Below are 15,194 nucleotides of genomic sequence, written 5' to 3' on the forward strand. Positions count from 1 at the left end.
GGTGGCGCTGCGACTGAGAGTGTATTTAGGCCTCTGGATATGACGAGCGCTGGATTCTGAGCACACAAAAAACTCACAAATTCTTTGAGTTTTTGTCACGACTGTTGGTCGTAGTTGAGTCTGGTGATATTAATGAAATATCGGGATTTTAAGCCTAAATCTGGTTAATTCCCCAAAATCAAAAGTCATACATGTCTGTGTAGGTTCTCATTCATTGAGGTCATGGTTATCCAAAGTAGTTTAAATCAATCCACTTTACGAAAGTTCCTTGAAGACGTTTCACCTCTCATCCAAGAGGCTTCTTCAGTTCAACCACCAACACCAACACCAACCACCAACACCAACCACAACACCAACCAACAACACCAACCACCAACACCAACCACAACCCCAACCAACAACACCAACCACCAACCACCAACACCAACCACCAACACCAACCACCAACACCAACCACCAACACCAACCACAACCCCAACCAACAACCCCAACCAACAACACCAGCCACCAACACCAACCACCAACCAACAACACCAACCACCAACCACCAGTTACCAACACTAACCACCAACCACCAGTTACCAACACCAACCAACAACCACCAACACCAACCACCAACACCAACCACCACCACAAACCACCACCACAAACCACCACCAGAACTACTTTGGAAAAGTCATACATGATAAATTCAAGAAAATTTGATTTATTCTTCCTCTTTTCGCAGTTTCCTCTGCTATTTTGGTGATTGTTTAAAAAGACAATGTGTCTTTCAAACCCATCGGCAGGTTTAAAGTTAAAATATACACAGATTTTGCCTTTCTTAGATGTTCAAAGCTGTCCTGATCTCATTCGGTTCTATTGGGGAAAATGTAGAATGTAGTTTTACATTTTTCACTTCATCCAAACTCTTCACTTCATCGATCTAACGCTGTGGTTGGATTAGATGCTTTTATACCACCTGTCTCTGTAAAATAACATAGATCCATCTCACCCTTCTCACCCCTCATCCTCCCATCTCTCACCTCCTCTCAGCGCCTTCACCGAGGCCACCACGCTGTTTTCTCGCCAGTCCACCCTGGACGACCTGGACGCAGAGTTCATTCCCAAAACCAGCGAGCGCGCCAGGCCCAAGCTGCGTAAGATGTACGGCCTGGACATGTCCAACTCGTCCATGGACAGTGGCAGCAGCTTCATCTCCAGGTGCTGCACAAGTCCTCCTGCATCGAACATCTGCACACCTGTCTCACTCACATGACTCACATCACTGCATCTCCTCAGCGCTGGTTTGAACTTCAGCTGCATCACCGCATGACTTTAGTTTGTTGCTTCCTGTCAGAAACCTGAAGATGACCTAAATTTCTAAGTGACCCCAAACTTTTGAATGGTAGTGTAATAAAGTATAGTAAAAATACAGCAAAAATAGAATAAAAATGTAGTAAAAATACTGCAAAAATAGAATAAAAATGTAGTGAAAATATAGTAAAAATTTATTTAAAAAATACAGTGAAAATATAATAAAAATGTAGTAAAAAATATCGTAAAAAAATTATAAAAAATACAGTAAAAATATAATAAAAATGTAGTAAAAATATAGTGAAAAAATAGTAAAAATACAGTAAAAGTATAGTGAAAATGCAGTAAAAATATAGCAATAAGACAGAAACATGTAGAAAAAATACAGTAAAATATAGTAAAAAATACTAAAAATACAGAAAAATATGAAAATACAGTAAACATACAGTACATTAATAGTAGTAGTTTGATAGTTTTATTAATGTGTTTTTCACCCTCTGCAGCGAGACAACCCAGTGCGTCATGCTCTACTCCAGACAGGGAACTACAGACACCATAGAAGAAGTGGAGGACGAGCAGGACCAGGGTGAAGAGCGGCAGCAGGTTCCCTGGGAGTCCCAGCAGCTGGATGAGAGCGAGGAGGCTGAAGGTGAACACTGGAGTGATGGAGAACCTGTGGAGGAACAAGAAGAGCAGCAGGAGGAAGACTGTGAAGACGGTGATCAAGGTGAAGACGGTGTGGAAGGTGTGGAAGGTGTGGAAGGTGTAGAAGGTGAGGAAGGTGAGGAAGGTGTGGAAGGTGTGGAGGAGCTACAGAGAGTTGAGGTACCAGAGGACCAGGAAAGAGAGGAGGCTCCCTGGGAGTCCTTTGGTCCAGATGAGGGCCCCTCCTTAAGGCCGGAAGAGACGGAGTCTGGTCCCTCTGGTCAGGAGAAGGACTTCATCACTGAGAGTGAAGATGGAGGACAGCAGGACTTCATGCAGACAGAATCCCAGGCTGGGCTCCTCTACACTCCTGACACAGATGCTTCCAAAACATCTGACGCCGACATACCTCCCAGCTACAGCAAAGCAGTCAGCTTTGACCGTCTGGAGGTTAGCGACGACGACAGCGACATGGAGGACAGGAGGAGACGAATGCTGATGACCTCAGACAGCCGCTCAGACAGCAGGTCTGACATCATGCTGCCTTCGATGACCACCGAGCTGACTGCCAGCGATCTGCTGCTCAACAAGTAAGTGAGTTTAACCTTCAGCCCCTAAGAAATCAAAAGCTGCTGGTCTCAGATGCTTTGCTGCAAGTTCACTATAAAAATGAGAAACGACACAAGAATGTAAAAATATAAAGGTTTATTTACAATAAGTGAATGACAGAGAGCAAAGACTAGTAATTTAAACAATGAAGTACAAGTGGAAGTGATACCTATGGAAGTTGAACGGACACTAAGGCCTACTAGCGGACTGGTGGGTAATTACACAATGTCAGAAAAACACATAAGCTAACCTACAATAGGTAAGACCCAGGAAGGAGAGACTAACAAGCTATTACAGAGAACACGAGCTAAACAGAGCCAAGTATCAACTGCTGAGATAAACCAGGAGTTACAAGAACTATTCTATCAGAGAATAGATTAGAAAAACAAGACAGGAAATCATGAACTACATTACCTGTAAAGCAACTGGTAAATTTAACCAGGAAGTAAAAAGAACTTAGCTGACAGGGGGAGATGAAGGGAAGTGTGGCTGTTGTTGGGGGTCCGGAGTCGGGGAGGGAAGTTGGCGTTTGCAGGCAGTGTGGTTGAGGCAGGCAGTTTCCCAAGGTTGGCAAGCTGTCTGATGCACGAGGTGGAAAAGTCCAGGAATCTGTAGGGTTACGGAGGCCAACGGCTGTGGTGGGGGGTCCAAGGTGAGGCACGAGCAGGCAGAGACCAGACTGGGAAGAGCAAACAAGAGTTAGCCAGGATCAACAGGAACCAGGAGAGACTCAGAATAACCGGTGGTTGTTCACGGTGTAGCATTGAGTAGTGACTGTAGACTGATTTTATGGTTGGAGAGTGGTGATTGTATCATCTCCCACCTGCTCACGTTGATCAGGCTGATTGTATGATGAGGTACACCTGCCGCTTCCAGCTGAACCTGTACACACCTGGCTGGAACAGAGGAAGGGGGAGGGGAGAGCGCTGCCACTATCTAGAGCCCGAGGCTGTGGGCGTGACAAAAACAAAGCCGTTATGTGCATCACAATATCAATCAGTTTAGACATTTTTACAACTATAGTACCGAAAACAAGTCATTAGCTCACACTGAAACACAACTAGCGAGGAAAATACAGGTGAACATGTAAACAAAGCTGTCTTATAGCACTGTGTGACGACTGTACATATGGTATTTATCCACTCTGCTCGCCAACTAGTTCCACTGAACCAGTTCCGACAAAACGCCGTACTTTAAACCGAGGACCGACTGTACTAAGTTCCGACGTAACGACAAAATGACTTACATTAAAGCGAGAACCGACTGTAATAAGTTCCGTCGTAACAACGAAATGCCGTACGTTAAATCGAGGACCAATTGTAATCAGTTCGGACGGAGCAATGAAGCAACGTGCGTTAAACCGAGGACTGGCCATAATAGGTGATGACATAACAACAAAATGCTGTACGTTACACCTGAGGATCAACCGTAATAAATTCCGACGTAACGACAAAATGCCGTATGTTACACTGAGGACCGACTGTAATCAGTTTTGACGTAGCAACGAAGCAGCGTACCTTAAATCAAAGACTGACAGTAGTAAGTTCTGATGTAAAGACAAAACTATGTACGTTAAATCGAAGACCGGCCGTAGTAAGTTCTGACTTAAAGACAGAACGATGTGCGTTAAATCGAAGACCGACCGTGGTAAATTCTGACGTTAAGACAAAACGATGTTCGTTAAATCGAAGACCAACCGTAATAAGTTCTGACGTAACAACGAAATGCTGTATGTACACCGAGGACCGACCATAATAAGTCCTGATGTAATGACAAAACGATGTAAATCGCGGACATTGTAAACCGAGGACCTCCTGTATCTGTTTAGTACTTCATCGATGCTTCCTTTTGCCTGTCCAGGATGTTTTATGACGAGGAGCTGGAGCAGTCGGATAAGTTCTACCGTGGCCAGCCTCTGATCCTGCAGCTCTGCTACGCCCTCTACAACATGCTGGTGGCGCGCTCGGAGTTCGTGTGCTACCTGGTCATCATCATCAACCACATGGTGTCAGCCTCCTGCGTCACTCTGGTCCTCCCCATCTCCATCTTCCTCTGGGCCATGCTGTCGGTGCCTCGGCCCAGCAAGCGCTACTGGATGACTGCCATCGTCTACACAGAGGTACAGTCGCACACAGAGGTATCATTCAGAGGAAATCTGCAAGCTGTATTCATTTAATCGATAGTTTTTGACAGCGTTTTTGGAATGGTGGACATCTGGTTTCAGAATAGAGCTCGAGCATGGAGCCTGACTGCGTTCCTGTTCTGGTTTGTAGGGTCAATATACAATGATGGGACTTTTTGTATCGTAGTTCACATTTTTGCTGTTTTCAGGCCTAAAATCAACATGGCCGCCCATAACCAAACACCACATGGCATTTTAGAGAAAGATTCTATTAAATATTATATATACAGCTGAGTAAAATTGAAATGTAAAGTTCTTTCTAAAGATCTTGTAGTAAACCTGTTGACTACTTTATACTAAATAAGTCAGAAAGCCTTGGAGTCTGGCCAGTCTTTTCTTCAGGAGGAAATGACATCATGTGGAGCAGGTCATGTGATCTGGAATTAACACACTTCCTGGAGAGGAGTTTTTTGTAACGGGGAACTTAGTGGAAAGAGATTTAATTTGTTGTTTTCCATATGAAATTTGTTATATTGCCAAAAAAGAAATGTCTGTCCTGATTATCTCAACTTAATAAAAGAACAAAATCCAAACTATTTCTGAATAAACTCATTTTATTATTGTTTAGCTCATTAGAAGGTGATTGGTGTTAAATTCAGACAGTTATTTAGTTTACATTTTAGTGATATCCAGTCATTTTTTATTCATAAGTGATTATTTTTTTTTAATTTTTAATAAAATTAAATGCCAGATATATCCCAGGGACTTTAAAAGTCTCTCAGTTGTAGATTGACCCTGTAGGTTTTTCTTGGTCTGCAGCTCAGAAATCCTCACTACTACTGATGCTGTTCTCCTTGCAGGTCACCATTGTCATCAAGTACCTCTTCCAGTTTGGCTTCTTCCCCTTTAATCAGAGCAACCAATTCAAGAATCAGCCGTATTACCCTCCCAACATCATCGGCGTGGAGAAGAAAGACGGTTACGTCCACTATGACCTGGTCCAGTTACTGGCTCTCTTCTTCCACAGGTCCATCCTGAAGGTATCTGGTGTCTGCCTTAATGTAAATATCAGTAAAAGCTTCAGGATGCAGTATTCAGCGCTTCTCTTTATAAAGAGCTCAACCAACAATCAGTATAAACATCCGTTGTTGTTCAGAAGTTATCATCCAGCTGAAAGTTCTCTAAAGCACCATTTATGTCTGAACCCTTTTAACCTCTGAAGTGGTTTTTTTTTTCTTGCTCTGGGCTCTTTTTTCACTGCAGTATAAAGTCATCAATGGTCAGCACACCCGTGACTAGAAGAGAAAAAATAAAATTCTCCTCTGTGCAGTATGACACACTGGGTGGCATGGTTCAGTGGGTAGAGTGGCCGTCTTGTAACTGGAAGGTTGCCGGTTCAATCCTCGGCCTGTCGAGCTCATGTCAAGGTGCCCCTGAGCAAGACACTGAACCCCTAATTGCTCCTGGTGGGTCGTGGTTAGCGCCTTGCATGGCAGCTTCCACCATGTATGGGTGAATGTGATGTATCATGTGAAGCACTTTGGATAAAAGCGCTATATAAATACAAACATTTATTTTATTTTATTAATCATAAAACAATCCATATTTTCCTGTTTTTAAATGCCTCCAGAACCCAGAGTGAATTTTTGTGGTTGTTGGTCACAGCTGAGTGACTGACGGCTTCATAGTTGCGAAATTCGCTGGATTTTGTTTGATTTTTTTCTCGAATGTTCTTAAAGAAACATTTTTAACATTTCTTTTTTCCTGCCAAAAAAATGTTCAAAAATTTCCCTAAAATATTGAAAATGTGGACATCAGAAGAAAATATATTTTTTTCTCCCACATTTTCAAACTTAAAATGGGTCAATTTGACCTGCAGGACGACACGAGGGTTGAACCTATTGTGGGACAAACATTCTGCCGCACTCATAGCATAGATTTGGATTCTAGGTCTTTCATTCAGAGGCACTCCCGTTGCATCTCATCACCTCTTCTTCGTATTTCCAGTGCCACGGGCTGTGGGATGAAGACGACCCCAAAGAGAAGAAGGAGGTTTCCCGCCAGAGTGAGTCTGAGGATGAAGGAAAAGAGAAGGAGAAGGAGGAGAGTGAGAAGGAGTCTGAACCTGCCTCATCGTTGATCAGTGAGAGGAGAAGCTCCACTCACACTCTGAGGTCCTTAAACTTTGGGACCTCCATAGATTCAGGACACGTCCAGGTTCATTTCCCAACACAGCAGACCTACCAGAGACGTAAAAGCTCCAGCGGAGGCTCGCTGTCTCATCGATCCCTCCACTCATCGGCAAGGTCCAAGAGAGGTAAAGGCTCTGGCTATTTCCTGCAATTAAATGGCTATTTGATGGTTGTTTTGCCTTTTCTATTAAAAATACCACGTCCAGAATTATTGATCGTCGGTGGTGATGCTTTTATTTGCCACCGCATCAATCAAATGGTTCTCAACGAGCTTCCTGCACGTCTCTGCTGGGATTTTATTCCACTCCTCTTTTGTGATGATCTCAAGATCTTTGAGGTTGGAAAGTACCCTCGCTATCATTTTACTATGCAAGGCTAGTCGTTCTGCAGACTGTCTGATGTTTTTGTCCTGAATCCTAATGTTACCTTTGACAGTGTTCTTCTTCTTTGCTTCTTCATCTTCTACTTCTTCATTTTCCTCCTCTTTGTCCTGTTCTACTTCATCTTCTGTCTTCTTCTTCATCTTCGTCTTCTTCTCCTTCCTCTTCTTTGTCTTCTTCTATTTAGTCTTCATTTTCTTTTCTTCTTCTTCTACTTCTTCTTCATCTTTGTTTTTTCTACTGCTTCATCTTCTTCTTTGTCTTCTACTTTGTCTTCTTCATCTTCTTCGTTTTCTTCATCTTCTTTATTTAATTTGTCTTCTTCATCTTCTTCTTTATCTTTGTTTTCTTCATCTCCTTCATCTTCTTCTTCCTTGTCTTCTTCTCCTTTGTCTTCTTTGTCTTCTTCATCTTCTTCATCTTCTTTTTCTTATTCTGATTCTACTTCGTTTTCTTCTACTTCTTCTTCTTCCTTTTCTTCATCTTTGTCTTCTTATATCTTCTGTCTTTTTCTTCATATTCTTATCCTTCTTCTTCTTCTTCTTCAGCCTGGGGAGTTTTACACTGGTTAGTTGAGCTTGTGTAGCCTCAATTTAGCATTTCCACATTACAACCTAAAGATCACAGTCGATCGACAAAAAGGCACAAATCGTCCATCTCAGGTATCCGGAACTGATGATATAGTATTTAACTTTATGATCAAAACGACAAAATTTAGACAAAAAACAGACAAAATCCATCATACAGTGACCATATACTCTTCTTACATCTCTCACACACATATTACCATCTTTTGCCACTTCTTTATGTGAAGAAATTAATTTGTCAAAATAAAAAGTCATCATAAATCGAAATTGGCATCGTAGGAAACCAAAAAAGACTAACTGATGAAAGTAGTCATCCTCCTTCAACCACTCCCTTTGAGGGATGCAATATTTGGTCGCGAGCACAGCCATCATTATTCCAACAATATGGATTCTAACAGTAAACAGTAGAACTTCTATCACAAACGTGGTTCCTTGTGCTCTCTAGACTTAACCCTTGGACTGGTTTTGTGTTTGCGACTCTCAGGCTTCGTCAGCGACTCTTCACGCTTCATTTACAGCTCAAAATGTAAATTGTTTCCACAGGAAGTACCGCTTCCCACAACAGCAGCCGCAAGGACGGCAGCGAGGCCAGCGTCCATCAGAAGACCCGCAAAGAGATGATCATAGAGAAGCTGAGGGAGCAGGTCTTCAAAGCTAAGGCCTTCGTCATAAAGCGGTACGATAAAACGTAGAAGCTGCATGTTTGGTTTGATAAACTACACCACACTTTGACTAGAAAGTCTGACATTATGACGGCTCTGATGAGAAGTGATGCTCAGCAAGTATTCTGGATGAACGATGGAAGATGCTCTGTGGAAAATCACATCAGATAAAACCTCTCAGAGGCCTAAATTTAGACCGTTAATTACAGGATTCCCGGCAGGCCTTCAGTGTCCTTTTTGTAAGTGCTGCAACAGACAATCAAAACACGTAATTGCTCTAAATTTAATCATGACGGAACGAGTGGTTTCTGAGATACTATGTCAAGAATAGTAACTGAAATACGAACTTTTTCTCAAAATATGTCCAGTGGTTTCCTCACTGGCAGCATTTCCTATGTTTTCTGGAACGTTATTCAGTTTACAGTTAGAATGTGTGTCATCATAATAGAGATGTTTTACTACTTCTATTCTTAATGTGTTTCCATACTTGCTCTCTGCTCTGTCTAGCCCACAATTTTTCCTCTGTAAACTCTGTTTTGGGCACATTTTTAATTAAATATGATGATTTTAATCTTAGATTTGGGTAAGTTTCCCTACAGAATGGCACATTACTGTAAATATTTAGTACTAGAACTTTGCTGAAAATCCAGCCATTCCTTTTTTCCTTTTTTTTTTTTTAACAGTTTTACAGTTTCTTGAATTTCTTGAAATCTATCTATCTATCTATCTATCTATCTATCTATCTATCTATCTATCTATCTATCTATCTATCTATCTATCTATCTATCTGTCTATCTATCTGTCTATCTATCTATCTATCTATTGTTCGTCCATCCATCCATCCATCCATCCATCCATCCATCCATCCATCCATTTATCCCTGTGTGCTGGTTTAGGGGGTTTCAGAGGTTTAAAATCAAAGCTTGACATCAGATTGAAACACAGATTGTCAGACAGAACATCTTTTCTTGATCTAGTCCAAACCAAGACCTCTTTAGACCGCCTTCTTTTGTTCTTCATCTGTTCTTCGTCTGTATTTCATCTGTTCTTCGTCTGTTCTTCGTCTGTATTTCATCAGTTCTTCGTCTGTATTTCATCTGTTCTTCGTCTGTTCTTTGTCTGTATTTCATCTGTTCTTCGTCTGTTCTTCGTCTGTATTTCATCTGTTCTTCGTCTGTTCTTTGTCTGTATTTCATCTGTTCTTCTTTTGTTCATCTGTTCTTCGTCTGTTCTTCGTCTGTTCTTTTCTGTATTTTATCTGTTCTTCATCTGTTCTTCGTCTGTTCTTCGTCTGTATTTCATCTGTTCTTCTTTTGTTCATCTGTTCTTCATCTGTTCTTTGTCTGTATTTCATCTGTTCTTCGTCTGTTCTTCGTCTGTATTTCATCTGTTCTTCGTCTGTTCTTTGTATTCCGTCTGTTCTTCGTCTGTTCTTCGTCTGTATTTCATCTGTTCTTCTTTTGTTCTTCGTCTGTTCTTCGTCTGTTCTTCGTCTGTATTTCATCTGTTCTTCGTCTGTTCTTTGTCTGTATTTCATCAGTTCTTCGTCTGTATTTCATCTGTTCTTCGTCTGTATTTCATCTGTTCTTCGTCTGTATTTCATCTGTTCTTCTTTTGTTCATCTGTTCTTCATCTGTTCTTTGTCTGTATTTCATCTGTTCTTCGTCTGTTCTTCGTCTGTATTTCATCTGTTCTTCGTCTGTTCTTCGTCTGTATTTCATCTGTTCTTCGTCTGTTCTTCGTCTGTATTTCATCTGTTCTTCTTTTGTTCATCTGTTCTTCATCTGTTCTTTGTCTGTATTTCATCTGTTCTTCGTCTGTTCTTCGTCTGTATTTCATCTGTTCTTCGTCTGTTCTTCGTCTGTATTTCATCTGTTCTTCGTCTGTTCTTCGTCTGTATTTCATCTGTTCTTCGTCTGTATTTCATCTGTTCTTCTTTTGTTCATCTGTTCTTCATCTGTTCTTTGTCTGTATTTCATCTGTTCTTCGTCTGTTCTTCGTCTGTATTTCATCTGTTCTTCGTCTGTTCTTCGTCTGTATTTCATCTGTTCTTCGTCTGTTCTTCGTCTGTATTTCATCTGTTCTTCTTTTGTTCTTCGTCTGTTTTTCATCTGCTCATTAATAACATGAGTTCTGCTCTCTGTAGGTTCATGGATTTCTACATTCCCATCAAGCAGTTCTTCTATAACCTGATCCATCCAGAATACAGCGCCGTCACAGACGTCTATGTGCTGATGTTCCTCGCTGACACAGTCGACTTCATCATCATCGTGTTTGGGTTCTGGGCGTTTGGTGTGAGTTTGCTTTTCTTAGATGTTGAAGAACTTTCACATTTACTTCATGACTTAGAATGAACTTTTATCTGAAACCTTTCCTGCAGAAACACTCGGCGGCGGACATCACGTCGTCTCTGTCGGAGGATCAGGTGCCGGGACCCTTCCTGGTCATGGTCCTGATCCAGTTTGGTACCATGGTGGTGGACCGGGCCCTCTACCTCAGAAAGTCTGTGATGGGCAAAGTCATCTTCCAGGTCGTCTTGGTGTTTGGCATCCACTTCTGGATGTTCTTCATCCTGCCGCACGTCACAGCAAAGTAAGAACTTCATCTGACCTCGAGTTAGATGTATTCAGCTGGAGTTTCTTTTCTGCTCCTGTTTTTGCTCCATGGAAAAATCTTAAATGTACACCTAGTGGTCACAAAAACACACAACACGTGTCCAGCTGTTGACACACTTCATTCACGTGCACCATGAGCGGTGTGTAAACCTTCTGAGCAACGCTTGGATTCCTTTTTTCTTTCCTCTCGCTGCTGAGAAATGTGCCTAAACGAATACTGTCCATCTGAAAAAGTCTCTGTATGTGATTAATTATATTCATTTTTTGAATCATGTCCCATCACTTTCCAAAACATTTCTGAAAACTTTAGAAGTCCTTTCATTGTTTAAACATCTGCTGTATTCCTTGTTCAGTTTGTCAGCCGTCTTTCTGTCCCTCCTTTCGTAGGCGTTTCGCTGAGAACACCGTGGCTCAGATGTGGTATTTCGTAAAGTGCATCTACTTCGGGCTGTCGGCCTATCAGATCCGCTGTGGTTATCCCACCCGTGTCCTGGGGAACTTCCTCACGAAGAGCTACAACTATGTCAACCTCTTCCTGTTCCAGGGGTGAGTTTCATTTCTTCCAGCTGGACAAACAGGTCCGAGGTTCTGGTCAGAACAAACAGAAGATGAAACCCGGAGCTCTTCAGAAACTGTACTCGAGAGAGTTATTCTTTAAGGTGTCTTTATTTCACTGTGGGCTTTTGGAAACTCACTATTTCTAGATGTTAACCCTCCTTTTGTCCTCATTTATGCACACCAAAAAAATATTGTTTCCTTGTTTGAACAAAATCCAAAAATTCAGCAAAAAGAAATCCTCAAATATTTGAAAATTTGCAAAACCTTCAGGAAGAAAATTCCAAGAATTCCTTAAAAGTTTCCCTGAAAAGATTAATTTTAAGAAAAATTAAAAATCGCCCAAATCTGGCAAAAATTTTCTTGTAAATATTTTCAAAAAATGAGTAAAAATCTTCCTAAGAAATCCTAAAAATATCTAAAATGATTACATGTATATCAGTAAAATGTATATTTTCTTTAAGAACATTCACATAAAAATCAACCAAAATCCAGCAAAATTCTTTTGGAAGATTTTTACTCGTTTAAAAAAAAAAATTAAGAATTTTCTTCCAAAATTTGGGGGATTTTTTTTCAAATAAAACTTTTAAGGGAAACTTTTAAGGAATTATTGGAATTTTCTTCCTGAAAGCTTTGCAAATTATCAGAAATTTGGGAATTTTTTTGCTGAATTTTTGGATTTTTTTCAGACAAGGAAACAATATTTTTGGTACCCGTAAATGACGACAACAGGAGGGTTAAAGAACCAAAGGTGTTGATTAAAGCCTAAATCTCATTAAACTAACCGCTCTTTCAAATCAGAATCAGGAAATTGTCAGTAAAGGTAATGAATCTATTTTAGTCCCACGATGTGCCGGGTGAACTAAGCGGGTTTCTGCTCCTCAGGTTCCGCCTGGTTCCGTTCCTGACGGAGCTGCGAGCCGTGATGGACTGGGTTTGGACGGACACCTCGCTGTCCCTGTCCAGCTGGATCTGTGTGGAGGACATCTACGCTCACATCTTCATCCTCAAATGCTGGAGGGAGTCTGAGAAGGTGTTTATCATGCTTCAGAAAAAAAAAAAACCATTTCAGAGCCAGTTTCTGTCACGTTGGAATTTAAACTGAAATTTATGTTTCGCTGCTTTTTCAATCTTTTGAAGGATAAATTCTGATCTCATTTTCTGAAATGTATCGTAGATTAAGTAAAGATGTGAGTCTGCTGTGCCCAATATTCCCAAAAGGGCACTGAGAATATCTTTATTTTATGCTTCACTAGTAGAGATCTTGTATTGATCTCCCAGTCTGTCTGCAGACACCGTCCATTCCACAAGTTTCCGTTTCGTTTTCACCATTTTTGGCCACAGAAGTGCCTAATTTTGATGTATTTACCAGAATAATCCATGTGTAAAACACCTAGTTTGTGCATTTCTCCATCCACTCCTGCAGAGGTACCCCCAGCCACGAGGCCAGAAGAAGAAGAAGGTGGTGAAGTACGGGATGGGAGGGATGATCGTGGTGCTGCTGATCTGCATCGTCTGGTTCCCGCTGCTCTTCATGTCCCTCGTAAAGTCTGTGGCCGGAGTCGTCAACCCGCCGCTGGACGTCTCGCTGAAGATCACCCTGGCAGGCTTTCAGGTGGGCTTCTCCTATCCAATCATCTGCAGGGAATCAAAACGGCCAAATGTTACACTGAGGAATAAACACCAAACAGAAATGATTCTCCAAGACCCACAAGCTGCAGATCAGGAGCGTCATTTCAGTTCAACATCAGACCAGTTTGATGTGGTCATTCACAAAAAAATCTGCCAATTTCGCTGGATTTTGGTTGATTTTTCTGTGAATGCTCTAAAGAAACATTTTTAATATTTCTTTTTTTTCCACCAAGAAATGTTCAAAAATTTCCCAAAAATGTTGAAAATGTGGACGTCGTAAGTTTCACTGTAAAAATATTGATTTCATTTCCATTTATTTTTACCTTTCTTCTCTCCCTTTTTCGTCTTTGTTGCATATATAATCGTTATTACTCATTATTAATGTTTGTTCTCTACTTTGTTTAACACTAACCTCTATATTGTAAAACTGACCTGTTTGTATGTTTTATGTTCACTGTTGTAATAATAATAATAAAAAATAAATTAAAAAAAAATATTGATTTTTTTTCCACATTTTCAAACTTTGAACCAGTTCGGTTTTGACCCGCAGGACGACACGAGAATCAAAATATCACAGGGAGCAGAGATCAGTGTGACATCATGTTATTGTGCTTGAAAAGCTGTAAGAGGGAATAACAATGTGTTAAATGATGCTGCTGCCATAAGTTCAGGTTAAGGTTGTGCAAAATAATTCTTCAGAAATCCAGTTCTATAGAAACAGGTGCCTAATTAACAAACATCAGCTTTAATCATCTTCATCTTTCCACAGCCCATCTTCACCATGAGTGCTCAACAGACCGCGCTAAAGGATGTGGAAGAGGTCGACTTCAACAATTTTGTCAGACTGTTTAAGGACGATGTAAGTACAAGAATAAGTGTTTGTTTAGACTAGGCTGTAGCTCCTATAAAATGAAGCTTGTTATTTCTCTGAGTACCGGATGCTGAGTGTCCAGGCTGTAAATACACAACACACATGATTATTGTTTACTTGTCGTATTCCCCAGAGGATGAAATTTGTGTTGGTGTTAAAATTCATTCATCAGTGTGTGTACCAAAGTTCAATTTAAATCCGTCTAACAGTTGTTGAGATATTTCACATCAAATCACAAATGTTGTACTTACTGTGGCAGGCAAAGGCCAAGAAATCACCAAAATCATTTGTATTCATCATCTGGAGACCATGAATGTCACATTTCTCTACAACGGTTGAGATATTTCACTTCAAACCACAAATGTCGTCCTTACTGTCATCCCTAAGGTGTAAGAAAAGCCAAGATCATCCATGTTCATCCTCTGGGGACCATGGATGTCACATTTTTTGCAGTAATGGTTGGGATATTTTTAGGGCTGGCCCGAATAGAGGTTTCTGGCCTCCAAATATTCGGGCCCTATTAAAGACGAATATCCGAATATTCGGTCCAGCGTCCGACGGGGGGCGGGGGGGCTTGTGGCGTAGAGGGCCCGAATATTCGGATCCGTTCGTCCAAATTTTGCCTTCGTTTTGTCTTCAGTTAAACTGAAGAATTCCCAAACAGCGGACATCTTCAGCATCTTGTCTTGTGTTTATGCAACGAAGTGAAGCGTGACGTCAGAGTCGGCAGCAACCCGGACATTCAGGTGGTGGTAAAAAACACGAATGGAGGAGCCGAGATGAGCCGAAGTGGACCGAAGGCGAAGGGAAGAGATGAGCTCCGAATATTTTCGTCTGGGGGAGGAGGGGGTGATCACACAGACATATGTGGATATGTTTATGTGATCACAGGACGAGATGAGCCGATGTGGGCCGAAGGCGGAGGGAAGACAGTAACGCCGAATATTCTTTCCGCCCGGTAACGTCCGACCGGGGGAGCGCAAATATTCGGATACGAAAATTAATATCCGGATACCACCGTAGCGAAC

The 15,194-nt window shown here is 41.3% G+C and overlaps 1 protein-coding gene across 1 annotated transcript in view; it reads left to right on the forward strand.

Annotated features, from left to right (window-relative positions):
* The window catches only part of LOC110965151 (piezo-type mechanosensitive ion channel component 2), a 132,327-nt gene that overhangs the window by 107,186 nt on the left and 9,947 nt on the right, over positions 1 to 15,194 (forward strand). The window contains exons 38-49 of the mRNA XM_051952952.1: positions 1,036 to 1,203; positions 1,800 to 2,531; positions 4,411 to 4,669; positions 5,533 to 5,712; positions 6,680 to 6,989; positions 8,375 to 8,507; positions 10,640 to 10,787; positions 10,874 to 11,085; positions 11,496 to 11,654; positions 12,549 to 12,696; positions 13,090 to 13,278; positions 14,065 to 14,154. Of these exons, the coding sequence (XP_051808912.1) occupies positions 1,036 to 1,203; positions 1,800 to 2,531; positions 4,411 to 4,669; positions 5,533 to 5,712; positions 6,680 to 6,989; positions 8,375 to 8,507; positions 10,640 to 10,787; positions 10,874 to 11,085; positions 11,496 to 11,654; positions 12,549 to 12,696; positions 13,090 to 13,278; positions 14,065 to 14,154 (2,728 nt within the window). The remainder of the gene's footprint in view (positions 1 to 1,035; positions 1,204 to 1,799; positions 2,532 to 4,410; positions 4,670 to 5,532; positions 5,713 to 6,679; positions 6,990 to 8,374; positions 8,508 to 10,639; positions 10,788 to 10,873; positions 11,086 to 11,495; positions 11,655 to 12,548; positions 12,697 to 13,089; positions 13,279 to 14,064; positions 14,155 to 15,194) is intronic.

The sequence above is a fragment of the Acanthochromis polyacanthus genome, chromosome 9, assembly GCF_021347895.1.
Source record: "Acanthochromis polyacanthus isolate Apoly-LR-REF ecotype Palm Island chromosome 9, KAUST_Apoly_ChrSc, whole genome shotgun sequence".
NCBI lineage: Eukaryota > Metazoa > Chordata > Actinopteri > Pomacentridae > Acanthochromis > Acanthochromis polyacanthus.